Raw genomic sequence first — 27,929 nt, forward strand, 5'->3', positions numbered from 1 at the left:
TGAGATCAAACATAACTCTGATGTGGCCCTCAATGAAATCAAGTTTGACACTCATGCATTAGGGGCACCTGTCCCTCTTTTCTGATTGTTTCCTAGATGGCTTTTTTTCCCTTTGTTCTCCAAGCCATCCACCCATACCATTACAGATACATCGTTTTCTTTTTCTTGGCCTATCAGTTATAAATTCATTTTTGTATCATTTCTATTTTGTCAGATCAAATTTGTTCTACATATGTCATTTCCTCAATAACATCTTTTGAGCATACTCCATCCCTAGAATCAGATATCGCTGCTGACAATATTGATATTGTGGCTACTATTTTCTAATACAATTCTTCAAAAGTCTCCCTCAGTATTTTTATTGTTATAACTTTTTAGGGTTATAAATCTTTCCTCTACCTAAAATCTTCAATTCCCTTCAGTGTCCAGTTTTTGAAATCATGAAATTTCTTATCTTTGTTATATGTAGTAAAAAACCAAATCAAAATCTATTTTCCACTAGAAACTACTAAGTTCTTTATAATTAATTCCAAAATCTTATTACAAAAACTTTAATATTCCAATTTTATCTGAACTTTATGGTCCATGTATAACTGTCTAAGATCAAAATTGTAATTTATGTCAGATTCAAATTCTTACACTTAAGATTAATTTTTTTGTTTAATAATTCACCCATCTTATTATTCTAAAAGGGTCTAACAGTTTAACAGTAGTTAATGAGCAATTTCCAAAAGTGATTAAAAATAAACTTTGTAAACTATGTGTCCTTTGTAAACTATGTCTCTGCCACTGTTGAGAGCCCATCTCTTGGCACTCAAGCCTGCAGAAATCCATTGTCATGTGGTCTCCTCATGAGGAACAATCATCCAGAGCATATTTGGGCAATCTCCCATCTTTTCCTTATCTGGAGAGGTTCCAAGGTCCCTGCCATAGTCTTCAGTTCAAACAACCTCCTTTGGAAGCCCCATGTATAAAAGGACAGCAATAATATTTCAATTAGCCAACTTTAGAGGAATGGTATTCAATATTGTTTAACTTGTCACAATAGAATATATAGCTTAAATAGCAAGGATGACACGATGCAGTCCTGCCTAATTGCTCTGTGGATAAGATGTCCTATGGGGTACTATCCTTGCAATAGATTTTTAATCTGGAATGTTCAATAGGTATACACACTAGCAGGTTTATAAGTGTCCATTTACATGAGCTAGTGCTCTATGTCAAAAAGAGAATAGCAGGATGAAGGACTGGAGAAAGATGCAGGGAAATCATTCTCCATAGCAACCATTCCTCCATAACAATGGTGCATTGCTGCTGCCTCATACTCTATACATTGAAGTGGAAGAAAGTATCATTTAATAGCAGCTGCAACATTTGCATTGTAGAAGTATAAAAAGCAGTATAAGAAATGACCAATGAAGAAACATGCAAAAACAGTATTATATCCTGAAAGCTTAGTTGTGTGTGAAATGAAAACTATATCTAGCACATTCATTTATTTGCTTTTTACTACTAAGAAAACTTCCAATGATCATTTTCAGTTTACAGATTATGTCTTCTGAGCTTGCAAAAGGCTTGAAAGTGCTTTTTAAAAGTTGATGCTTTTCTTTTTATGACTCTGCAGACCTTGGAAACCCAATTGCTGCTTTATAGCAGGGTGGGTCAACTGCAACCTGTGGGCTGAATATGATCGCACAATCCCACTGTAGCGTCCTATATTTGTGCTCTTAGGTTTAGCACCAAATCAACATTTTTAGCAGCATGGGTTGTTTGTATTTTTGTAAGCCATCTTTCCCCCTAAGCTCATAGGCACAATGCAGTTAAGAAAAGGAGTTCTGGAGTAATGGAGTTCTGGAGTTCTGACAGTAATGTGCTTCTTTCAAGCAAAGCACGTCTGTTCAGATGCAGCACTCCAGATGACAGCAATGCAAACGGGAGCCTGCCTTCTTTCCCACCTCTCAATTCCACTGCAATAAAAGGCCGCATTCTTCTGCTATCGATGCTGCATTTAAATAAATCCACAAGACAGGAATGATGGAGGGAGGGAAGGCGTCAGACATTTTTGCTGTAACCTGCCCGGAGGGTAGCTGGGCTAACAAAATCATTAATGTCCATGGCACTTTGTCACAGAGACATCTGTTGTCAGCTGTTTAGGGTATGTCCTTCAGTTTATCCCCCTTCCCTGCTGTTATTCCATATCCAAAAGTGTCATATTGATAGAACCATCCCGAATTAGTGTAATGTCTGTCCCAGGGAACCACCAGATCCAGAAATGGAAGATATTTGAGAAAGACTAAAAAGTGAGAAAAAAAGTAAAAAAATAAAGGAACAGCAAGATGGGGTGAATTACAATGAATAATTAACCCTAAACAGAAAGAAAGAAAGAAAGAAAGAAAGAAAGAAAGAAAGAAAGAAAGAAAGAAAGAAAGATGGCTGAATATCTGATTTCCATACTGAAAATCACAACAGACTCATGTCAAGATAATCTTCTATCTTTACAGCTTCTGTCTAAATAGTGCCAGCCATATTAAGATTGAAGAAACAATGGCCTAATCCAGTAAAAAGTGCTTCCCTGTGCTCAGATGAAGCTAATCTTCCCCAACCATCCCGAATGTATGTATGCAGGTATGTATGTATGAATTGATTTGATCTGTACCCCAACTTTCAGCTCTAGCAAGCAGTCAAGGAATCTAACAAAATGTAAACAGGAGTTATAGGTCCTCTTAAATCATGGGGGATCAAATCCATTTGATCCACAGACCTATATAAGTATTGCTCCATTCCAAGAATGGGAATCAGGAAATTCTAACCTCACACTACATCAGCAGGGTCCCAAATGATCAGGTGATTGTGACAAAATGTTGCCTATGAGACCTGATTATGATAACCATTCCCCATAAGGCCAATAAGTTCTTTTCCTGTTGATGGATTGTCGGTGATTATCTTTCAGGAACAATTGGGACAATATAGTTGGAGGGCAGTGAATGAATGATGTTATCCTATGATGTGGAAAAATTAGATTTGAGGAAAAAATTCATCCAATGAGAGTGGATACTGGGAGGTTGAGTTCAGGCAAAAGGAAGAATATAGTGTGCAGCTAAATTATGGAACTCACTGGCACAAAATGCAGAAATGTTCACCAACTTAAACAGGTAAGCAATGTTTCAGATTGCAACTTTTCTTGATCTCCATGCTGGCTGAAGCTGATGGATGCCAATATTGAAAATGTCTGAGGTCAGCCCTGATCTTCTTAGCAGCTTTGAAGGGAGATCTGTTGTTGAAACAGTTTTGAGTAATACAAAACGATATTGTTTTCTTTTTAATTGAGACTAGAGAGTTACATGCTATGTTTTCATTCATTTAAGGAGTCTAATCGCAGCATTAATTGATCGCAAGACTAATCACAAGATTAATTTATAATCTTAAATGTGTTTTCTTGTAGGCCATTCTCCAACAAATGTTCTTCTCATTATGGTTCTCTCTTCTCTCAATCTTTTCCCTTCCCTTAGCATTGTATATCTCTATATCTGCATATCTCTATCATTTTACATTAGCCTATACACAATGTTATCATCTTTCAGCAGGGGTGATTTTTCCTCTTTTGCAGAGCATCTTTTACTAATATCAATTATGATTAATTATCTCATGAAAAACCACTGCTGTAATTCTGGATAGTTTTCTGTTCTGTCCAGTTTAGATTCCAGATACTTTTAGCTTCTGCGCCAACCCAATAATATAGATTAAGCTGAGAAAGTAAGAGGCCAAAGTTATTAAATGAGTTTTATAGTTGATAAAAACTATGTTTTATTGTGTGAATGATTCTGCTGCATTTACAAATCTTGATAAAGGCTGAATATGTCCCATGTTTTCCACCAATTCTTTCACTACTTAATTCCCCACCCCCCCACAATAAAATCCGCACAGGAAAGAAAAATGGAAATGCTGTTCAATGCTACCCTTTATATTGGGTGACAGCAGTAGAGTAGACATTTATCTACTCCATTGCAGCCCTCCCCAAATTAGATTCGTTACATCACATTAACTTATTTTGCTGTTTGCTGTTTGAATCTTTTTCTAAAACATGAACATGATTCCATGATCTAATTCTCCCCGCACACTCCCACTGAGGAAGCTTTTGACACCTTTATAAGTTCCCTCCCTCTAAAGAGTGTGAAATTGTGTTCATATTAACTGTTATGCCTGGTTCCCAACCTGATAAAGATTCAGAATATCACTAATTAAACAGCCAGCTACAATCTTCTTTATTACTGGCGGGAAACCTGTCTTCTCCCTCATTCTCAGGAAAGTCTAATTAAGAGAGAAAAAAAATCTCTTTTTTTTTTTACCCCAGTGTATATGGGGATATATAATGGTTCTGAATGAGAAATAGTTTAGATGCTGGAATTTTTATAACCTTATATCTTTCTGCTCAATAAATCTTGCTTAAGAGACTCTATGAATCGTGCTTGGAAAGAATCACTTTTAGTTTTAGGCAGCTGCCAAATAGCCTGACATTAACTTTTATTAAGCACAAGGGTGGGGAACATTTTGATAGCCTATACTGTACTTAACATTTTGAGGACTGCTGAAAACTATGCAGGGCAAGAGGGAAGGCATTTCACAGAGCTTGGCAGGCTGAATTTGGAGGGAATGGGATGAACATCTTTTCCATTTTTAACAGTTACTTCCTTCAAAATGGCAATAAATAGCTGTCAATATTCAGCTATCAGAGTCAGGAACTTCAAAGGGTTTTTTTTTGCACTTGAGTCAGAAGCACTGAGGTGCTTCCAAGTTGAAAGGATTAGTCAGTGACAGCATCGTTGCCCTAGGGATGCCCAGTTGGAGGCTCCTTTTATGTCCCAGGCAGGAGCTGGAGTGAAGGATGAGAGCTCATCCCTGTCCCACTGCAGCTCTTGGGTCTCGAACATGGACTTGCTAACTTCCTGCTCAGTGTTCCAAAAACTTGAACCACTGTGCTCCAGGCCAAAGTTCCCAAAAGGGCCACATATAGGTTACTTGTTCCAATTTTATGCTTTTAATTAAAAAAAAAAAGCAAACTATTTAAGGCTTTTCAGATTGCATTCCCCAGCATGGTTGGTTGGGGAATTCTGGGAGTTGAAGTCATCATATGTTAAAGTAATTAAGTTTGAGAAGCACTGCTCTAATCACTTCAATAATGTTAAAGAAAATAATCAATAAACGTAGAATCCCTAGAAATGTCACGTGTTATAAATTATTTTTGCTTTCAATCATGGTAAAATTAAGTGTTACTTTTAAATAATATACAAGTTTAAAAACAAAAAAAAATCAGAATTAAAATAGTATCCTGGAAACTTTGCTATTGCTCTCTTCTTTCCAGAAATGGTAAATGCCAGGGTTCCAAGTAATAGACCCATACCAAGTAAAATTCAGAGGCAGATGGATTCCACAAAGAATAGCTTTATTGGATATATCATATTGGCACAGATCTGGTGAAAACTGACTCTGAACGTTCCCGTGGTTTTCACCTAATTAAAAGTAAAAGTTTTCCCTCAACCCCAAACAATCAGTCACATGGTCCAATCAAGGTGCTGTCTGATTGCCTGGTGACCTCACTCCTCCTTTCTCTGGCCAGGTGTGAGAATGTCCTTGGTTCCCAAGAGAAAGTATTTTATTTTGGCTACAAAACCCCAGCTATCTCTAATCTCCCCGCTCCCTATCCCTCAGCTCCATTGTGGTAACACTGAAGCCCCAAGATGGCTTTGGTCAGGTCAGCATCAGCGTGGATAATAAGTTTTTCTGAGATCTGAAAACTTGGAAGAATTTCAGGAAAAGAGGAGAAGGGAGTAAGCTTTGTGCAGGTTTTCTTTTGGAAGGAAGGGAGGGAGGGGTTAGTAATTCTGAAATAAACAATTAGTGTAGAACCATCCTTAAATATCATTTATGTATATAATATTTAATAATGCCAGTCAGAAAAATTCTGCTTTTCTTTCCTAAACATTCAATTTGATAAGAATTTACTTCTGAGTCTCCCAAAGAATGGCAGCGTGCACTTCATTTGTAACCTTGCTTACAGATGGAAATTGGTATATGTCTTGTTCCATATCATAATTTATTTATTATATTGGATTTCTGGTCAACAACTATAATCAAATTTGACTTTGATTGGAATTGAACTGGGATTTCAGCAAGGAAGGATAGCTTAGGTATATAGATAAATATTAGCAGGCAATGGATTAACATAATAGTGTTAAAGCCAAGCTGGATACTGCATTTATACAATATGCTTAACCAGGTTTCTAAATGAACCGAATTTCTTGGAGGTTTCTTCTAGCTACATGGGCTTCTGTAAAGTTGGTAATGTTGGCAGTGATGTCAATGATACCGATCTCTCCAGCTCTTATAGGGCAGTTTTAGTGCTGTGGGATGCAATATCCCTCTCCTCCAGTCATTGGACATAGTCACCCATGGCTATTTTAACAAGAAGCTGCAAATGAGATTGTACATCTGGCTTTCACGGAGGCATCCGAGGCATCTGCTTATGTACTGTATTGTGTGATCAGCACTTCACAAAATACCATTTAGGAATATATACTGCTCAAAAAAATAAAGGGAACACAAGCAGAAGACATCCGAGATCTGAATGAATGAAATAGCCTTATTAAATACTTTGTTCATTACATACAGTAGTTTTGTGTTCTCTTTAGTTGTTTGAGCAGTGTATAAACTACTGTATGTAAAGAACAAAGTATTTAATAAGGCTATTTCATTCATTCAGACCTTGGATGACTTCTGCTTGTGTTCCCTTTATTTTTTTGAGCAGTATATATGGGTGCTTTACATACCAGGATTCTCTGGAAGAATTGTATACATGCTTCTAAACACGTGCTTCTAGTTCTGTCCTAAATGTTTATATTATACTATACTATAACCTTTCCACTGCTTCCACCAACAGGGGCCTTCACGTTGCACTGCTTTGTACTATTTTTGCTGGATTGTGTGTGTATCATTTTGCCTACTCCGAATGCAAGTATGCATGCTTCATGGGATGTTTGTGGGTACTGCCATTCTTTTGTAGCTTTTATCAATTTGGAAGCTGAACAAGAACTATGTCAACTCCCACTTCTAAGCTTACAGGACATATGTGCAGCCAAAGAAAAGAAAGAGGGAACTTCTGATGTGCCTTTAAGCTGTCATTTAATTTGAATGTGGATTTTACAATCTTCTAGAAGAGTGATGAACCCGTGTCCAAAAGCCTCACAGATCATGTGGGTGAAATGAGAGGAACTTTTCTCAATATGATGGGCAAGATGGGTCCTGCTTCATCCTACTTATTCCGATGCTCCAGTATATGTCAGTGGGCCATGGGAGGATCACAGAACAAAATGAATGGGAAGTCTCATGATGTGCCATGTCACCTTATTTCTGCTTCATTCCACATTTCCTATGCCATCCTGACTTAATATTATTGTCAGGATATTTTTGGACATCAGAATGCCAGTCTTCCAGCAGACCAATAGACCTCTGTCAGAAACCAGTATAGATTATATCCATGTCAAACAGTGACCTGAAAAGTGGCCAATATTTACCTTCAGACACCTCTCCAATATATATTATGGTTGATTTTGCCAAGGACAGTGACAAAATAAGAAGGGGAACGCAGCCAAAGCAATGCATCAATTGCTATCTTGAACATCAAAACCCTGGCCTCTCAGGCTCATTCCTGAAGCAGAAGAGAGCTTGGCCACCAGAACAGTGAACATTAATCTGTATATTTTTCTGTCATCTCAAAGACTGAAGGAATGTACTTTAATATAGCCATAAGGAAGAGCCTCCAATGAACTCTAACTATTTAGTTCTTGGAGGACCCTATCCAAATTCATATATTCAGTGGCTTTAAGGGCTAAATTCAGGTTACTATTTAAATTCAGTTTACTGTTTCTTTTTTAACCAGCTGCTTGATTTCAACAGATATCTGGAAGATAAGGGTCATATGGTCCTTTCCAATTGCATTTGGCCATTGTAATATAGACAAAAAATTCAGTTCATGTTGAGCAAGAACTTAATAATTATATTTTCTACATATCTTAATAATATTAATTTTCCTTTTGAAAGGGAAAAAATGTGAATATTGGATAAAAGGAAACAGCAAGTCACCCATCACTAAGTCTGAAACAAATCCGTACATCCCTGAAAATATCTAAACAAGTGCTGAGCAAGCTGCTGAGCACTCAGCTAGAATCATATCGTTGTTTTCATGGTTACATTGTGAAATCTCTCTATTTTTATGGCACAGAGATGGCTATCTAATCTTCCATGGCATGGAGAATTACTTTGCCTCCCAAGAGAAGTCAAGGAGGCTTTTTAGTCTGCTCAATAAAAATGAGTTGCAGCATCCTGAATTTCCATGCTCAAGGTCAGGCAATAATCCCTTTGCCAATGAAGCAAATAGAAGAGTCACTCTTCATGGTAGCTCCTTTGTTCAAAATGAGAAGCAGCTCATTTGTAGATGCATTTTTAACATAATCATGACTTTACAAAGTGAAAGTTGTGCCAGGTAATCACCTCAGTTTCCAATGGTAGAGTGATGGTTTACCTAACGAAGCAGATTTTTTTTTTTTACAACACAAGTACCTGTTCTGTATAGGAAAAGCTGGAAGCTGTTTTCAAGTTTGTCTTTCCCTTGCTAATTAGATTAATATTCATGGTGGATAGATATGTATCTGTGAGTCTCCACTATTTAATGGTTAAGACCTTTAATTACCAAGATGCATCAAACTAACTTCATTGGGAATCTTTCTTTGCTAATGATTTAGAATAATTTGGCAACCCCAATTTTATTTCTGGCTTGTATGATACTAGCTCAAGTCTTATTTTAAATAATTTTAGCCTATTTATTTGTGCATTTGTGCTTTTGATCCATGTTCCTTAAGCCTTGGCCATCTTGCTAAAGTGTCCAGTTGGGAAATATTTGCAATGTTACCTCCTCTTAATAAGAACAGTTCTTAACAGCAGGCCAGCCTTGATTGCCAGTGATAAATTCATTACCTAGTCAATACTAACATGAAAAGATGTCAGTATTGTAAGAGGGGAGGTAGGAAACATCCATTATCAGCTCTTAAATAATTTCCCAGCCATTAAACAATGTATTTAATTAGACAACTGGAAAACACATAGAACAGCAAAAAGAATTAACAGATAGGAGACTACATCACCACGACAAGGATTGGATTCCACTAATACAAAAGGTAAGCAAAGGTATTGAGTGGGCTGGTACTTTAATCTTTCCCATGAAACTCAACTCAATGAACTGACTGATGTCAGCATTAAGGGTCCTTCTGACAGTGTATTTTGATATCAACTTGCCAGGTATCCAGTTCTGACCACCAAATACCACAACTCTACATTGGAGAGTTTTCTTGTTGTAAAGCTGCCAACAAGAAAACAAGAAAATACTAATATTTCTCCATATTGTGGGATGGAATGCAGCTAAACATATATTGGAATGATATGCTTAGCCATCTTTCAATTAACAAAACTCCACCATGGAGGTGCTCTGGACCTATGACCTGTCTGCCTGTCAATCTATTTCTAAACAGGGATTTAGGACTCTTTTGAAAGAAAGGGAAAACTGTCTAAAAATAGTCTGGCAGACAGGTTGCCGGCATGGAAGAGGAAGCTCCCCAAAAGTCATCACCATTCCCCTCCCCCCAAGAAATTAAAACAGTAAAAACTACAGCAAAATGAAACTCCCAAGAAGCAAGAGAATTTGAATGTGCCTAATGGTGTCAGAACCAACAATATATAGATGGTTGAACTCTGCTCTTTAAAATAACCTTCAAGAGAATTGTAATAATCCTGTTTTAAAACAAAGTCCTAGGTCTCTTTCAAGTGACCATTAAAACTTTGTTTATCAGGAGTGAGCTCCACAAGAGCTTAGAAAGTCCCCATCATGGGCAGATACCTCTGTGGAAGTCAAGTGCCTCAACTTTTCTGTAGTAAAGGCCAGAAAATTCATGTAGAGCAGTGCCCAATGACAAAGAGAGCAAGGGGCCTGTTTACAGTAGACTAAAGTGTCCAAAGATGCTGGGCAGATCCCATTCCTGATGAATTCACAACCACATTGTCAGTAAAACATCCAGTATTTTATTCATAACAAAAATTGTGTCAGGAGAAGGAGCACATTACTTCAAAAATGGAACAGTTAATGCTGACTTTGAGCTGACGTTAACCTATGGGCTGGTGATGAAAGAAAACCTAGTAAGGATTTGTATATGCTTGCAATCAGAAGATAAAATCTTACCAGTCTCAAGGATCCAACAGCCAGCTTTTTAAATAAAATAAATCAAGCAGTTTATTGACCACCCATGCTTCATAGAAATGGATTTAGGAAGAAATATCAAGTCTAGGATTCTTATTCAAATAGCATCAATTGATTACTTTGTCGATTCTAATGACATTCTTAAAACCATTTATATTAGTTTTCTAAATAGCTATGTTTTCCATTGATTTGACAATAATATCTGTAGGAAGTTTTGTATTCTGTACGATGTTTTATGGCATGGAGTGCTGTGCAGCAATAAAAGGTTTGATGTATTTCAAGTACAGTCTTGAAACTGTGGCCTTTGATCCTGATCTTGCTTTATAAATTGATAAAATTGCAAATTAAAGCACAGATTAAATTCTCAGATTAATATTGTCCCTATTGTAAATGTAATTTCACCCCTTATGATGATTGATGATTCCAGTACAATTTACAATCATAGGGAAATCAGAAAAAATAAACATTTTTTAAAAAATAAATGAAATGTGGAAAAAGAAATGATAGATTCTGTCAACCCCACACCAGTTCGCCCTGAAGCCTGTAACAAATGTATATTTAATAGCTAAACAAATTATAGTGATGCTCTCCAGATATAGCTGAACTTTCAAGTCCTGTCATCACAGTTAGTGTTCAGATTAATTTGATCAATTTGATCAGACCTGGCCAAATGTTTTATAACACATCATTGTCATAGATTAATCAACTAATCTGGCACTTTTATGTAGACTTGCCTAAGACCATGGAGCACTTAACAGAGCCAGAATTATTCTGAATTAATCATGCATGGATTTAAACTTGTTTAATAAATAAAAAATACACTATATATTACAGTCCCAATTAGGATTTGGAATCCTAAAATATTTGAGGACATTAGCTTGAGAAAAGTTGCTTTATGTCCTTAAATTCTTGCAAATATTTAAATCGAATTTAACCATCCATCTTTATATTGTCAACATATGTGGGGAATACACTGAGAAATGGCTACCATGCCATGATACATGAGCAACATTTATTGAAGAATGATTCTAGGGCAGAGGACTTATTTCTTTTTCTTTTCTTTTCTTTCTCTTTTTTTTTGGAACTTTCACATGAATTATGTTTCTTCAGCTGGTTCTTTTCTATCTTGGTATGAGGAACCTCTTTTCTTTTCCAGCTTACCTTAAAATGGCAGTGACATACCATAGCATTCTCAGTAGACAGAGTCCAAAGTCTCTTACTTCTGAGATATTTAATAAAACATGAGCCCTTTATCTTTTAAGGCTGTTCATTTTAGGAACTACATCCCATTTGAAGACTACCTCTTCAAATCCCATCTCAAAACGTACTTTTTTTTAATGCAATCTGGATTTTTCATGCTCTCCCACAACTAAACGATAGCCAAATTTTAAATATTGTTAGCCAGAATGATCACATATATTCTCTCTCATTTTCCCATATTGTTTTTTTTTTTAAGCACAATTTTACATTGGAAGGTAGTCACGGCATGTAGTTCCTTGTATTTATAAAAAACATATTTCAATTTTCTGGGATATACTTTACAAAATGTTGATGAGACTTAAGGAAGCCTTAACCAGAGATTTGTTTTTAGGTATCAGGGCTACAAAGCAGTTATTGTCATTTTGCACAACTATTCATTGTGGTGAGATGCTTCCAGATGGATAGTTTGCAGAACTGACAATCTTTTTCTATCCTTAATAGATTTTTCTCTGGTGACAAGATAAAAGAGATATGAAAAGACAGAATAGTTTACAAATGAAACATAAGGTTATGTGGTTATCCCCCCCCCATCACTTAAAATTCTATGAATAATGCAGATAGTCACATAATATAGACACATATCCACCAAGAAGCTTCCAGACTGAACTTTGTCCATTTCACTGGCAGAATCCAAGGGCCGTCATGACGTTGCTGCTACTGTTAAACAACTGGGAACAAAATATCCATATGGCATAATACAAATTACTCAAAGATCTATCGGAAGAGTCAACTTTACCATCTACAGTACTCCTCCTCTAAAGTTCTGTACACAATGGTAATGTAAATAATAATAACAGCAGTAGTAGTATCAATAGTATTAGTAGTTAATTAATTAATTATGTCCATCAAGTTGTTTTCAACTTTTAGTAACCACATAGATAAAATTTCTCCATGACAATCTGATCTTTCAGGTCTTCCATCTGTGCAGCCCCTATAATGGAGTCTATCCAACTTGCTGCTAGTCATTCTCTTATTCTCTTTCCTGTGACCTTTCCCAGGATTCCCTTTTCCAGAGAGCTGGGTCTTTGCATAATTTGAGCCTGGTCATTTTCTTCTCAATTAAGAACTCTGTGTTAATTTGTTTGACGTTCCATTGGTTGCTTTCTTGGCTACCCATGGTATTCTCAAGAATCTTCTCCAACACCCAAGATTAAAAGCATCCAAACTCTTTCTATCCTGCTTCTTTAAAGTTCAACTTTTGCTTCCATAGAGTATCACAAGGAAGATCATGGCTTGCACAATTCTGATCTTTGTAGGTTATAGACTCATTAAAACATTTGGATATCTGTTCCAAGGTTTCTGTTGCTGCTTTACCAAATGCTAATTTAACTTTTCCACAGCATTGATATGTTTTTGGATAATTGGTGATGCCACATGGCACATTAAATTAGGAGGGATATTATTGTGTATAATTAGTGTTACTTCCTAAATTCTGGAACCAAAGATCCTCTGACATGCAAACAGATTTTCCTGGCATGTAAGGTCCCATTGTCAATTCAGGTTCATTGAATCACCCAGGAGAACATTATCAGTTGGTACTGAAAAAATGTTCCTTTTCAGTACCCCATTAATGGATTTCATATTTGTGAATTTGGCTTTCCTTTTTCCTTTGTATTGAAAAAACTAAGGTGTAGATAAAAATTATTCCGTTTTAAATGGCTGATTGGTAAGAACTACTCCACCATAGAACAGCCTTGCATTTAGAACAAAGAATTTCCAGCATCTTTAGGAAATGGAATGGATAAAAAAATAGATTGGTTATAATTGCCGATAAAAGCGACTGGAATTTCAAAATGAGAGTTGCATCCATAATTAGTGGGAATGTTGAGTTCCAATCTTTTTTCTCCTTATCTCTTGAAATCAGAAAATGCAAATGAGAGAAAACAATGGTAATAAGAAGGTAACCTCCAGCTTCATCTTTTCTTCAAACATAAAGGGAGCCATTATTTAGATTATGATATCAGTGTTGGTAGAGAGATGTTTAAGTTTTCTTCTGCCTGTTGTTTTCCGATGGAAAATCTTAAAACCCCACAAACACAAAGGTGTGCTTCCTCCATTTTGTTCAGGACTTTGATGGACGTGCTGGGGAAATATGCTTCCAAAAAAAAAAAAAAAGGTTCTGGACAAAGAAATTATTGAAGCTGGACAGAAATAAAGTTAGATTTAATTTAATTTTCAAGTTAATTAAATTTGAATTAGTTCCTTACAGTTAATGTGATTATTTCCCATAATTTTCCACTTGTGTCATACTAAAAAAAAATTATAGATGTTAGGGATCATCTTTAAAATGGATTGGGGAGAGGAATGCTGCAAACAGTCCAGGAGCTTCAGGTTGTATATTTCTGATAGGTTGCTTCATGGAGGCAGGAGAAAAGCAACAGTTCCCCAGGAAAAGGCCATTGTGGTCGAGAAAGTAATCAGTTGGAAATGTTTTAAAACAAAGGAACACCTTCCTGGTTGAAACAATTTAAGACTCCCTGTGTAGTAAAACAACTTTGAACCTTTAATATTAAGAATGCTAGACATGGATCTTAAGTATCATATCTATGCTTGATCATACAATTTAAGGTTACGGTTCAATTGTTTTTTCCTCTTTCTTCTTGGACTTGTCCTTCAGTAGAAGAAATGTAAGAGTTGAAAGGTGGCAGAAGTCCTTTTCCAGCCAGAGAAATATGGAAACTGCTTCCAGGCTGATTTTTACTGTTCAACATGCTGCGCCTTGCAGATCCAAATCTCACAGCGCAGGTAGTGCTTTGAAAGAACAGCACATACTGGCTTGAAACAACTTTGCATTCCCAGGAGGAAACACAAAAATCAGCATAAATCTCGTTGGGAGAATGTAGCTGCCTGTTGTGCATCTCAAATTAATGCTAAGAAGTCAAGGGAAGAGCTTTTTTTACCTTACTATTCATACAAATATATTCCCTCTGCTCCCACTGAGCAAAGGTATTGATAATATTCATAGAAACCCAGTAGACAGTAACAGAAGGATTTTGAATCTGAATCTGAATACAATATACCAGCCAACATCCATTTATATTAGTTTGGGATTTCTTGGTTAAAAAGAAGCTAGAATTTTAGGAATAAAGGCATAGAATGCATGGAAGTTATTGCCCAAAATCTTTCAGGTTTTTGGCATTCACAAATATATAAACCAGTACACTTTCAAGAAAATATACTTGCAGTACCAGATACTGGACTTGTTTGCACATATACATACCTCTGCTTTTCTGCAGCACTACCAAAGTCTTCTTTCTTCCTGTGGTGCCGAATTTTTGGGTGAGTGTGTGTGTTTTAAGAAAGAATGACTTCTTCATCCCACACAAAGATCCCTTTTTAAATTGTACAAAAGATGCAGTTCCACATGGCCTTGGAATAAACTGAAAATCAGGTGGCCATTCCAAATGTGTGTAGAATTGCACTAGACAATGAATAAATGGGCAATAAAAAGCCACGTCCCAGGAATACAAACCTAAATGATTGTTAGGCTGGAACAAGTTTAGTTTAGTTACATGCAAGTATGATTAGGGAGGCATGCATCCATTTTGATATGTGAGAGGAAAAGGGGTACAGCAGATACAGTATGCTGAAAGGCAGTTGGTTTGAACCACAGGCATCACCATTTTATTTTATTTTGATTTGAAGGAACAGGAACACAACTTTTGTGAATCTGAGAGCTAGTTTGGTCTAGTGTTTAAGACATCCGGCTAGAAACCAGAACACCACAAGTTCAAGTCATGCCTTGGCCTTAGGCAAAGGTGACTTTGGGCCAGTCACTTTATCTCAGCCCAACCCACTTCACAGATTTGTTGTTGTGGGGAAAATATGAGGAGGAGGAGGAGGAGGGTGTGTTGGGTATGTTCACCATCTTGGGTTGTTTGTAAAAATAATAAAGGTAGAATATAAATAAATAAATAATAAATCTGGTCCTACAGCTTCAGTTGCTTGTCTGTACTGCCGTTAAATTTGGTCAAGCAACATGTGTGTCAAAATATTATTACAGAGGTATCATTGTCTTCCACTGCAGCTTTTTTCCCATGTCTCTGACCTTAGAGCCTAAGTAGGCAATCAGTGGTCCCCCAAATGTGGCTGAACTTCAATTTCCAGCAGTCTCATTAAGCACTGCAGGACCAGTGATGAGAGATGCTGGGAGTTGTAATCCAAGAACATCTGAAGGAGCACAATCTCTATCTTCCATTTTTAAAGCAGTCTTCTCCAATTGAATGTCTTCTGGACTTCAATTTCCAGAAGATGCAGTTAATAGGCTATCCCTTCTTCAATAGAGTGAAGTTGGAAACTTTGGCACGTTCCCACATTCTTCATCATGTTTGCTCCTTCAGCATCTTCCTTGTTTCCTGTTGACCTAGTTAACCCTGTTGTTCTCCTTGTCCCCTTCATTGTGGCCTGCTAGCCTGTCATTTTATAACTGTTACTATAATCAATGCTCCACCTCTCTGTTTTATATTCATCTATTGTTTTCCCTAGGATCTTATTGCATACAATAAATACCAAGCCCTGCTACCCACATTTCTCTAAAAAAAACAACAAACCAACTACACATATTTGATGTTCCTCTCCTCTACAGTTCTAACCTTTAAGCTTTGTTTACAACATACCACTAGATCAAGGCAGAATATTCTTAGCCCATGGTATGCATATTGCCAACTGGCCCTATTTTTGTTATCTTCAGAAGAGTCCCAGATATCACACCAGTAAAATAAGTGGAGTATTTCTGATTTTAACTGTGTTTTTTGAAGAGGAACTTCAAAAAAGCCTCCCCATACATCTATTGTATCCCTTAAATTCTTCAAGCCCTTAAAAAAACATACACAGAGAAAAAGGACCAAAAAAGGGGTCCAGCCCTCCAATTATGTTCCTGTATCTTTAACAATGCCCTCTTCATCCTTGCACTATCTGCATTACAAAATATTCTTTACTGCATTGAAGCATACTAGTTTTTATCTCCAATTCCTCCCTAACTAACGCTAATAAAGAGGGAGAAAGATTATTCATTTTAACCAAGGGTGCTATTTTAGGGAATGGCAAGGCTGAGTAATCTCTTGTTCTCTCTCTCACACACTCTCTCTCTCTTAGTGTCACCCTTTCCAAATTCTCTTTTTCCTTTTTACTTCTTTTCCCTTCCTCACCAGCAGCTAAAACAATTGAGGGTTGTTGTTTTTTTTTGCCTTAAAGTAACCTTTAGGATTTATAATTGGATCAAGTGCTCCATGTAGTCCTGAGGGACTTCAGTTTGATTGTCTAAGGAAGCCATTTTTGGACCATCTCTGTGTGGCAAATCAAGATACTTTTCTTCTTCTACCCCTGACCTCTACTGTCTTTGAAAGAGGTCCTTTCAACACATCATGGTCACTATGAATCTCCCCTCAGCTAGTTGTTCTTCTTTATAAACACTTTTCCAACCATTCTACTAAATGTTTGTGTGTGTGAGAGAGAGAGAGAGAGAGAAAGAGAGAGAGAGAGAGAGAGAGAGAGACAGGGCTTTCCTAGGCTTTTCCTTTCTCTTTGCTGGAATCCGCCCCTGCCCAACTGTTCTCTCCAAGCAACCTCCACCAATTCAGTAGCTTCCGATACCTCTTGTACCTTGCTGACAAGCCATGCTACCTTTCTGCTAAGAGTTTTCTTCCCTTCATGCCAGCTGCCTATTCTTAGTAGTTGTGTGGCTGTTTATATTATCAGACCTACAGCAAATAAGGTGAATCATCTTATCTTTCTTCTGAAGTTTTCCTCTCCTCATAATTTTTTGGGATAATTACAATGAAAACCAGAAAATTTTCTTCTAAGTTTATTAGATAAAGAATGGGGGAGGGGATGGAACTTTGTTGTTGTAGATGTTGACAGCTGCAAAAATCTTATGTGCCCAAAAACAGAAAGAAGCGTTAACCCCCACAATGGAGGAATGGATTGAAAAGATGATGGAACTAGTGGAGATGGCAGTGGAGTTAACTGCGTTAATTAGGGTCAAGAATGTAAATAGTTTTGTGGCTACTTGGAAGCCACTTCTGGATTACCTGTATGAAAGAGAGGGAAAAATGAAATTTTGACTTCGGGTTTTCATGATTAAATGGGCTATTGGTATAGAAATGGCTTGTAGTTATTATTTGGAGTAAGTTAAAAGTTGATACTTTAACTTTATTTAGGTAACTTACTGCATTGAAAAAAAATTGGAAGCTACTGCTTTTTGTTTCTTTTTTCCTCTTTCCTGACTTTATCTTTTCTATCCACTTTCCTTCCTATTCTTTCCATTGTCTTTATTTTCATTTGAATTTTATATTAAGAAAAATATTATAATAAAAAAATATTTTTAAAAATTATTTTGATATTACTACCCAAAAAAGATGAACACAGAGAGAATCTTTTTCTTTTCCTTAATGGAAAAACATTCCATATTTTGTTTCCACATTGAATCCACCACCAAAAGATGATGTCACTTCTCTGTGTGCAACCCTGCAAGAAAAAAATATATAGGATAGCTCTTTTTTTTTCTTCACCCTTTTGCAAATCCTCTTTTTTCATATTTTGACCATTATTTTTTTTTTGTTTTGATTACAGCAACCTTCTCCTGTCTAGTCATAAATTGTCATCCCTCGCCCACTTTTATTTTTTCATAGCACTCACATAACATAACATATCAAATAATTCCTTATTTTAATCCTTCAACAACTTGATCTAATCCGTATTCCTTAAATATCTAGACCATCTTTATTTATTTATTTGAAAGATTTGTATGACTGACTCTCTTAAGCAATTCTGGGCATCTCACAATAACAATAACAATAACCCTTCCCAACTGGATGTCCTCTAGATGTGTTAAACTCTCCAAATCCTCAGACCATCTTTTGACATAAACTGCCTGCCAATTCAGGAGATCAGGTTGGGGAGACTGTTGGTTCTATCCTATCCCAAACATTCGTGCCTCCTGTAAGTTTTGCTTCTCCAATTCCCAGATCTCTTTTGTGATGTAATCTTCTGATGTTTTCTTTCATCCTTTCTTCGATGCATTTTTCCCATGAAAGCTTGAAAGTTCTCAGTCTCCCTATCTATCACAGCTTTCTCCAAATGTTCAGCTTTCCAACTGGGAATGTTGGAAACTGTTGTCCCAACACTTGTGAAGGTGCAGCAGATTGCCTTGTTATATCTAATTGAAATAACATATGTTACTTTCTTCTGGTTGAAGTTTAAATAATGTGAAGTCTTTAGATTTTCTTCTCACATGATGGGTGGGAAAAATCCGGTCTTTCAAAGGTTGTTGGGCTACATCTTTCACTTCTCATGACTACTATCTGTGGTTTCCCATAGTACCATAATATGTAATAATGTTTTTTAAAGTTTCCTAAAATGCTTAGTCCTTGGGTCTCCATATAAGAAAGCAGATTCATCCACAGAGATCACACTATACACACTATGGATGGGAATGGTGTAAATGACAACTGTTGAATCCCCCCCTGATGTGTGTCAGGGAGAAATTGTGTATGTTGCAGCATCTCCATCTCTACCTCATTGATATTAGGTGTGATGACCAACCTGGTTCAAAGAAAGCATAGAAAATCATGGATCCATATATGATGGCCCCCATTCCCAAAGTCTCTAGTATGTGCTATCTTACTTTTTCAGACAATGACCTTTTCATTAACTGGCGGAAATTAAAGAAGGATTTTACGCATGAGTTCTTGAATATAAATGGAACACCCGAAGCAATCAAGTGAATGCAAGAACCCACAAGCCACATACACACTCTTATGACTTGGTAGCTTAGCTTAATAAAGTCAGGAACAGGAAGAGTGGGATTAAGTAAAAGAGAAGTACTAGCATATACCTTCCTGTGCCCCTACATACATTTGCACTGCTGCCAAAATCCATCCTTAAAATGCATTTTATGCATTTGAATAATAGCTCACATTTATTCCCCCCACTGAAAAAACCATCCTAGGGAGGATTGGAAACATCTTTATGGATTTTATTAAAATAAGAAACTCAGACCAGACCCCAAAATGTCACGGGAATCCACAGGCCCTTTTTTCTTTTTTTTCTTTTTCAATTTTTTTTAGGCCAGAAGTGCAACCCCCATCAAACCCAACATTCCCACCCCAGATTATTACAAATTAAAAAATACCTCCATACCCCTGTGTCTCTAGGGAGCACATTGGCTGTGCCTGCTTTCCCATAGTAATAATACTAGTCATAAAAAATTTCCGGAAACCCTGTGTGCCCAGCATCCCCACGTACTCCAAAGGTGGAGCGGGGTGAGGGTGGGGATCCTGGCACCACTATGACCTCCCATTTCTTTATTTAATTTATTTATTTTGTATATCCCAATGGATGAAAATAGAATTTTGACGGAAAGCGGCTCAAAATAAGACTTTTTTAAAATCCCTTTCCCATTCCACTTGGGTTTTATGTTTTATTCTTCTTCCTAAAGATTATTCTCATGACGTTGAAAGGAAAATGTCCTCCCTTCCTCCTTTGTCACTGTCATTGTTCCTTTTCTTTTCTTTCTTTCATTCATTTCAAAGTAAAACAACAGGTAGTTGGATACAGAAACAGCCCCATCTGTATAAAAAAAGTCTCCAATGTAAAGGGAGTATGGTAGAAAAATAAGAAAAGGAAAGGGGAGAGAAAAAGAAAAGAAAAGAAAGGGAAGATCAGGCAGAAGGTGAGAGCAGTGTCTTGTTTTGCAGAAGGAAAAAAGAAGAGAACATAAAAAGCTAACTTGGTGAGAACCAAAGGTATCTACTGGTGGAGGCTTGGGATCCAAGATCTGCCATGGTGGTGGAAAGACCTGTGTTTGTTTGTGTTTGTTTTTAAAGTGAGGAGGGAGGAGCTGTTCCTCAACATGTTCCTCACTGCATATACTAATCCATTGCCGCCCTCCCACCACAGAATTACTCCCCTTTTCCTCAGGCTGTGGCTGTCATATCTGTGTCTCTTGGACATTTTCTTTAGAGCTGCTCTTGAATAAAAGAGGTTCATGGATGGAATTGAGCATGGGATTCTTGGAGCATGTGAGGGGTCCACCACCACTATTGTTGTTGTAGTGGGCTTTGAAAGCAGCATAGTGGTTGAGGTGGTCATGCTCAATGGCAGGAAGCGCAAGATGGCTGTCACCGGGAGCTCCAGCTGCTGCAGGCAGCTCATCTTCAACATTGATGATCTCAATAGTGCGGGTAGGTCCATGATGCTTATGAAGCTGGTGCTGCTTACGAAGTTTGTAGAAGACAATGAGCATCACAGCAGCCATGAATGTAATGGCTACAAAACAGCCAATTATGATCTTAGTAGTTTTCATCACATCATCTAAATCTTTCATGCCATTTTCTGTGACATCAGTGATTGGGATAGTAAATGGCTTCTCAGTGCTGCGTGTGCTGCGTGGAGTCAGTGAAGTAGTGGAATAAGTCATGCCCCAACCTTGGGAGGGTGTTGGCCCAGGTTCCTTCTTTGTGGGGACTGATTCTTCTTGGCCAGGATCCATGGTCTCCACAGTTACAGTAGTGAAGTAAGTATAACCTGTAGTGGCTGGATCCACAGCTGAGACATTGAGTGTGGCTGAAGCAGTGGTATTGCCAGCTGAATTAGTCACCATACAAGTGTACTGCCCAGTGTCTTGGACTGTCACATTGGTGAAGTTGAGTGTGCCATCATGAAGGACAGAAATGCGCACCCGATAGGAACCATGTGTCATCAGTGTGCCATTGGGTGTGAGCCAGTTCACTGATGTCATTGAGGTCCCTGTTCGGCACTTTAATTCAGCAGCCATTCCTTCGGTCACATTAAGATCAGTTGGAGGCTCCACTATAACAGGGGCATAGCAAGTAAAATGGCTTTGATCCAGCTCTCCAATATATCGCCCTTTTAGGTTTGGTGGGGCATGGCACCGGGCACAGCAGGTAGTGTTGTTGGGCACTGTCTCTTTGAGCCACCAGCTGAGCCACAACACATCACAATTACAATGCCAAGGATTATGATTGAGGTGGACACGTTCTAGGCGGTGTAAAGGGGTGAATAGATCATGGGGCAAGGACATCAAATTATTGTGGGAGAGATTGAGCTCTTCCAATGACTTAAGGTCATCAAAAGCATTGCGTTCAATGGTGGCCACTTGGGCATGCATCAACCACAGTTTGCGAAGGCTAGTCAGACCTTGGAAGGAGCCTGGCCGGATCATGTCCAGGCGATTTCCAGAAAGCTCAAGTTCTTCTAGCCGCACTAAGGCTGTCAAATTTGGAATATCCTTAAGGTTGCACATGCCCAAGTTCAGGTACCTCAAATTGACCAAGCCTTCAAAAGCTGCTTCTGAGATATACTCCAACTTCTTGAGCTCTCCAAGGTCCAGACGCCGCAAAGAAGGGACTCTATTGAAGGCATAAGAAGGGATGCTTTCAATGGGATTGTTCCTCAGCCATAGCTCCCGCAACTTGGAGAGGTACTCAAAGGCCTGTGTGGGGACAGTGGTTAGCCGGTTGTCAAAGAGCTCCAGTGTATTGAGGTTGGGCAAGCCGTTGAAGGCACCAACCTCAATCTTACGGATGAGGTTCTTGCTAAGTTGTAAAATCTCAAGATGACGAAGATGCTTGAAAGTATCAGTCTTTATCACCTGGATGTTGTTCTCCTGCAGATTGAGGTACCGTGTGTTGATTGAAATGCTCTCGGGCACTTCCACCAGCTCCCGGCGTGTACAGATGACCCGGCTGGCTTGGTTGCTGCAGGAACAAGCAGCTGGGCAGGAGGTGGGGGAGGCTCCACCCAAAACAAATGATGGCAGCCAGAGGGAAATGAGAACAAGATGTTTCCAAATCATTCTAGAGATGCCGGGGGCCAGCCAAGGCTTCCGAGTGCAGCGGCGGGTGGCCATGTCCAAAGCTCATGCTTCAGTGAACAGCACGTTTGATGCTCAGATCTTCAGAAACTGGGAAGAAAAGAGAAGAGAAATAAGGCTCCCAAACCAGATATATTTATTAGAAGCACTGGAGTTCAGGAGTCATTCAGTTAAATGGATTCTGGGCAGTTCAAGACTCAGGTAAAGATTTCTTTCTGTACCACTTGATTAATTTACAGAATTTACGGAATTACTGCAAGATGTAGGGATGAAAGGCCACCGGCCTAAACTGGGTGGTTTTAAAAAGCAAGCATTAAAATAGCTCTCTCCAACTGCCCTCAAACAATTCAGTTTCTGCAATCACTTTACCTTTTTCTATGGCTTTCTTGAGGATCTCACCTCTACAATTTGTGTCTAGGATACTGAGACTTCCTGGCCCTGTCTGTTTTCTCTTTTTATTTTGTCTCAAGATGGGAAGGCAACCATTTGCTACTTAAGTTGAAATTTTTGGAGGCTATAAAGTGAATATAACCATATCACACCTGAGATATAGAGACAAAGCTTGGAATTATAGAGATTATAATATATATAGAGAGAGAGATGGAAAAGGTAGAGATAGAGAAGATAGGGATAGATAGAGACAGAGATATACAGATGAGAGATAGATAGATGAGACATCAGAGGGAGAGATGAGATAGAGAAGGAAAGAGGTGATAGATATGATAAATCTACAGAGATATAGAAAAGAGATGAGAAAGAATAGAGATATGAGATAAATGATATGTAGATTAGATGGATGGATGGATGGATGGATGGATGGATAGGTAGGTAGGTAGGTAGGTAGGTAGGTAGGTAGGTAGATAGATAGATAGATAGATAGATAGATAGATAGATAGATAGATAGATAATAGATAGATAGATAGATGATAGATAAATAAGGAGGGAAAGAGAGAGAGAGAGAGAGAGAGAGAGAGAGGCAGGCAGGCAGGCAGATGACAGATAGTGATATAAAGATATAGAGGATAGAAATGATAGAGATAATTCTACTCCTGCTTCAGATATGAAAAATCAGCTGGATGACCTTGGGCCAGTCACTCTCTCTCAGCACAACTCTCCTCACAAAATAGTTGTTGTGAGGAAAATAGGAAGAGGAAGGAATACTATGATATGTATGCCATCTTGAGTTATTTATAAAAACAATAAAGATAATATATAAAATAAATGAATATAGAGATATATATAATGTACATATATAAATAGAGATAGAAAGAGAAACAGCTATGTCTACTTTAGAGATTACACTGTTTCCCTTGTGCAATTTTTAATTAGTCATGCCAAGACAGGAGACACCATGGGCTGCAGTAAGAGAATTTCCTGGTCTTGTGTAACCTAAGGACCCTGTGAATCACAAAAATAGAAAGGGGGAGATGAATGTGTGTCCCGTTTCCATCCTTGTGGTAACACAGAATATTGTTAGGAAATTCTCCACCTGAGTGAGCGCCCAGCATGCAATTCACATTGTATATCCAGTGGGCCTTCCATATGCAGTATCCTGGTCACCATATTTCTCAATAGTGTTGCCAATAGTGCACTGCCACATCTGAGTCACAAGGAAGCATTAGCTGGACCAATGAATGAACGCTGATCAGATATTAAAGGACACGGCCCAATTGTATACATTACACAGCCTGCGTATACCACTATATTAGACTACTGTAAAATGCAATGGAAATTGCTGTCCTATGATCAACAGGAAACTACTGGCACCATTTTGCCCTTTGTCTCAGCAAAATATATAGGGTTAATTCCCTGCAATCAAAAATTAGATTCTCAGGTTAATCAGAAGGCTAAATCTTTAGATGCTAGTTTTCTACATGGAGAGAAGTAATTGCTTGTTAACAGCATGCAATTTTGAAGTATTACTGTTTTTGGAAGCTCTAATTATATAATTTATTTCTAGTAGCTTATGCAAAATGCTGTGTTTTGCAGGGAATGTTGTGTGGTTCCACGATTAATCCTGAAAAATGCAAAGGAGAATTTGATTTTTTTTAAAAAAATCACCTTATAAAGTTTAGAAAATAAATGCTTCCTCTTCCTACCATGGGAAAGGATGAATTGTAATTGGATTTCATTACTAGCATTCATCCTGCTAAGGATCCACCATATAAAGAAATTCCAGAAATTGCTTCCATTTTCTTCTGGCAAATAGTCAGGAAACAGTTTAAGCTAGCATAATAGGACTTGTTCCAGGCCTATCCAGCAAGAATAAAAACTCTTAAGTTAAGATTCAAGCATAGGACTTGTCAGCCCAACCTCCTCGTTTTCATTTCACAGTAATGATATGGTGAAGTATGCCTTGTCATTTTTCAAGTTCTGTTTTTCTACTTTCTCCTCTTTCTATTTTCTTGGTTTTGGAGGCAAAACTTCACAGGATCCAGCAAATTAAAATTATGAAAGGGAATTCCTATCAGTCTTCCTTGTATCTTTTTGCCTCGTGTATTGTTATTGTTGTTGTTGTTGTTGTTGTTGCTGCTGCTGCTGCTGTTGTTCCTGCATTATCTCTATTATTAATGCATTGTGATGCATGTGCAAAAGGAGTGGAGATGTGTCGAATCAGTGGCACTGCTTTTTTCTTTGCACATAATTCCTGTCCCCCATCATTCTCTGAGGGTGTTTCTGGTGGAGGCTACTGATGTATTGTGACTGTGCTTTAGAAAATTAAAATGTATTTCACAGTATACAGGGTGCAGGATCACCCATGTAGCACCTATCTGCAGCCTCTTCATGCAGCTACATATAGATATGTCTTGGGATTGCACAACGGGCCTTCCAAGCTGCAGCACAGAAAAAGACATTTGCCTTCTGTCTCAAAGGGCTGTACACCACTAAATCCTATTGCTTTCTGATAATTGGTGGCGCAGTAGTTAGAATGCAGCAGTATTGCAGGCTAACTCTGCCCACCATCCAGGAGTTCGATCCTGACCAGCTCGTGGCTGACAGCCTTCCATTTTTCTGAGCTTGGTAAAATGAGGACCCAGATTGCTGGGGGCGATATGCTGGTATTTTTAAACTGCTCAGAGTGCTGTAAAGCACTATGGAGCAGTACATAAATCTAAGGGCTACTGCTATTGCTAATCTCCATCACTTTGGATTTCGCTGACTGCCTAATATCCCAATCAGAAAAAGTTGAGTGAAAGATTTAAACATGTTAGAATTTCATTGAAGCACCTGGCGTATGCAAAAAGCCAGTTTGTAATGGAAATGGAAACACCATATGCCAATTATAATAATTTTATGATAAGTCTCATCTCTTGTCAAATAATTTCTAAAACAATTTTTCATTTATCCAATTAAATGAGAACTGCCAAAAATAAGGAGCATGGCATTGCTCCAATAAGCTATAACATTGCTCAACTTTACCAGACTGGACATTGTCAGCACCCTGAGCTTTTCCTGTGCCTTTTAGGATATTAGAAGAGACCTGTCCAGTGTGGTTGAACTTTCCTCAGAGCATGCAAGCCCAACAACCATATCAAGGTGGTATTATTATTATTATTATTATTATTATTATTATTATTATTATCATCATCATCATCATCATCATCATCATCATCACTTTTATTTATTAAACATGAAACTCAGTCAACTGAAATTATTATTATTATTATATACTTTGATGGTGTTACAGATATCGTCACAGGATGGAAGCAGTTCCAAGTAAATAATAATAATAATACTTATTATTATTATAAACTTTTATTCATTAAACATGAAATTCAGTCAACTGAACATTTAAAAATGTATCACAAATATTATTGACTGGCGCTGATGGTTGATACGGGTTGCTGCCAGCATCCTAGGTATCGACCAAGTACCTTCTTAAGATGTACGATGTTCCAAGTAGAGTAGTTTTTTGCTGTTCCGCTGGTGTTATTGCAGGAAGCTGCAATTGATTGTTGTATTTTGTGAAATTCTTGGACTTGGTACCAAATGCCCCGATAACAATGGGTGTCACTGTTACATATTTCATCCATAATTGTGTAGTTTCGATGGTCAGGTCGCAATATTTCGTGACTTTTTCCAGTTCTTTTTCAACTCTGGCGTCTCCTGGTACAGCAATATCAATAAATTGTACTCTTCAGTTTTCAACAATTGTGATACCTGGATGATTATTATTGTTGCTGTTGTTGTGGTTTGTTATAGTCATCCAGATATTCTTTGATTGTATTAAAGATACCGTACATAATGTAAGCTGTTCCAAGTAAAGCTGTTTTTTGCAATTAGCTGATGGTGATTTATCAATGGTCCTCAAGTGATGCATCGCATCCAGCATGCTTATTCCTATTTATCAGCAACACCCTCCCTCTTAGCAGAGTACAAAATGGAAAAAGTGAAGCTCTGGGATGAATGGATGGATGGATGGATGGAAGGAAGAACAGACAGTAGCCCCTTCAATTTAGAATTCCTTTGCCATTTTATTCTGCTTCTTTGCTGTTAGCCTTTCAGCAACTGGCAAAGTCTGTGGATTGATTCAAACACTAGAAATCCCTGAGTACACAGAGGCTGATTATCTTCCTGGTGCTGTTAGCATGGCTGCTTATTTAATTGCTGCTTATTTTATTATTTTAATCCATTTCTTTTTTAATTGTTGCAATTCCTTAAAATATCATTAGCTGCCTTGAAAGGCCACTGCAGCCTCAAAAGGATATGCCTTACGAAGCATTTCCTAGCAGCACGGCCTCTTTGGCAGTGTGGCACTCTACCTCCCAAGCATTTCACTTTCTTTCATTGGAGATTTTTAAGAAGGGTTGGAGGGCAATCTATCTGGGTTTAGAGAGTTCTCTGATGTTGAACCAAGCCATGGTTGGCTTAACCATAGGTATTTGACTAAATTACAATTGGCTTGGTTCCCACAATAAGCCAACTTATAAAACAGAAATATATAAGTGAAAATTCAGCCCCCATAACCACAAAGGACTATAATGCCTCCAGAGATCTCCAGAACTGTAACCAAACACATGAATGGAAAGTCATCATTCTGCCTACATTTAATTTAATTTAATTGTCATTGTAAATGACATCAAATCAATGTTTATTTTTACCAACCTTTTACTTTTTAGATTATGGCCCTAGAAATCAGTCAAGCCAACAGTGACCTTTGGGCCAGAGAGGACTGTGTAGCACAAATCACTGTTTATTAATCACAATAACTAGGTTTACGCAGCGCTCTAGGCAGAACCAAATAACAAGAGTTTTGCATGAATATGTAGATCATATCTTGAAGTTCTGCTTCTTGCCAAACCAATATCTTTGTGGGGGGGGGGCAGAATAAATATTTTAACAAATCATTTGACCATCTTCTCTGGGAAACTACTTTCAAAGATGGCAAAATGCAGGCTTGCAGGATGGATTAGTTCATTAGATACAAAGAGAGCTAAACAATAGTACCAAATGACTTACACTCAAAGTCTCAAATTGCTCTATATCAAGCTGGAAGGAAGTGTCAATGGTATGTGTGACTGCCTCTATACTGTA

At 37.8% G+C, this 27,929-nt stretch overlaps 2 protein-coding genes across 4 annotated transcripts in view; both read right to left on the minus strand.

Moving 5' to 3' along the window:
- ASPDH (aspartate dehydrogenase domain containing) overlaps positions 1-27,929 on the minus strand; it is a 227,887-nt gene that overhangs the window by 74,858 nt on the left and 125,100 nt on the right. The gene's annotated exons all lie outside the window — the stretch shown is intronic.
- LRRC4B (leucine rich repeat containing 4B) overlaps positions 10,103-27,929 on the minus strand; it is a 143,216-nt gene continuing 125,389 nt past the window's right edge. For all 3 annotated transcript variants that reach the window (XM_034423153.3, XM_034423154.3, XM_034423156.3), the window contains one exon: positions 10,103-22,484. In XM_034423153.3, the coding sequence (XP_034279044.1) occupies positions 20,490-22,430 (1,941 nt within the window). In that variant the 5' untranslated portion in view covers positions 22,431-22,484 and the 3' untranslated portion in view covers positions 10,103-20,489. The remainder of the gene's footprint in view (positions 22,485-27,929) is intronic.

This window comes from Pantherophis guttatus, chromosome 4 (genome assembly GCF_059756535.1).
Source record: "Pantherophis guttatus breed Tessera chromosome 4, ASM5975653v1, whole genome shotgun sequence".
NCBI lineage: Eukaryota > Metazoa > Chordata > Lepidosauria > Squamata > Colubridae > Pantherophis > Pantherophis guttatus.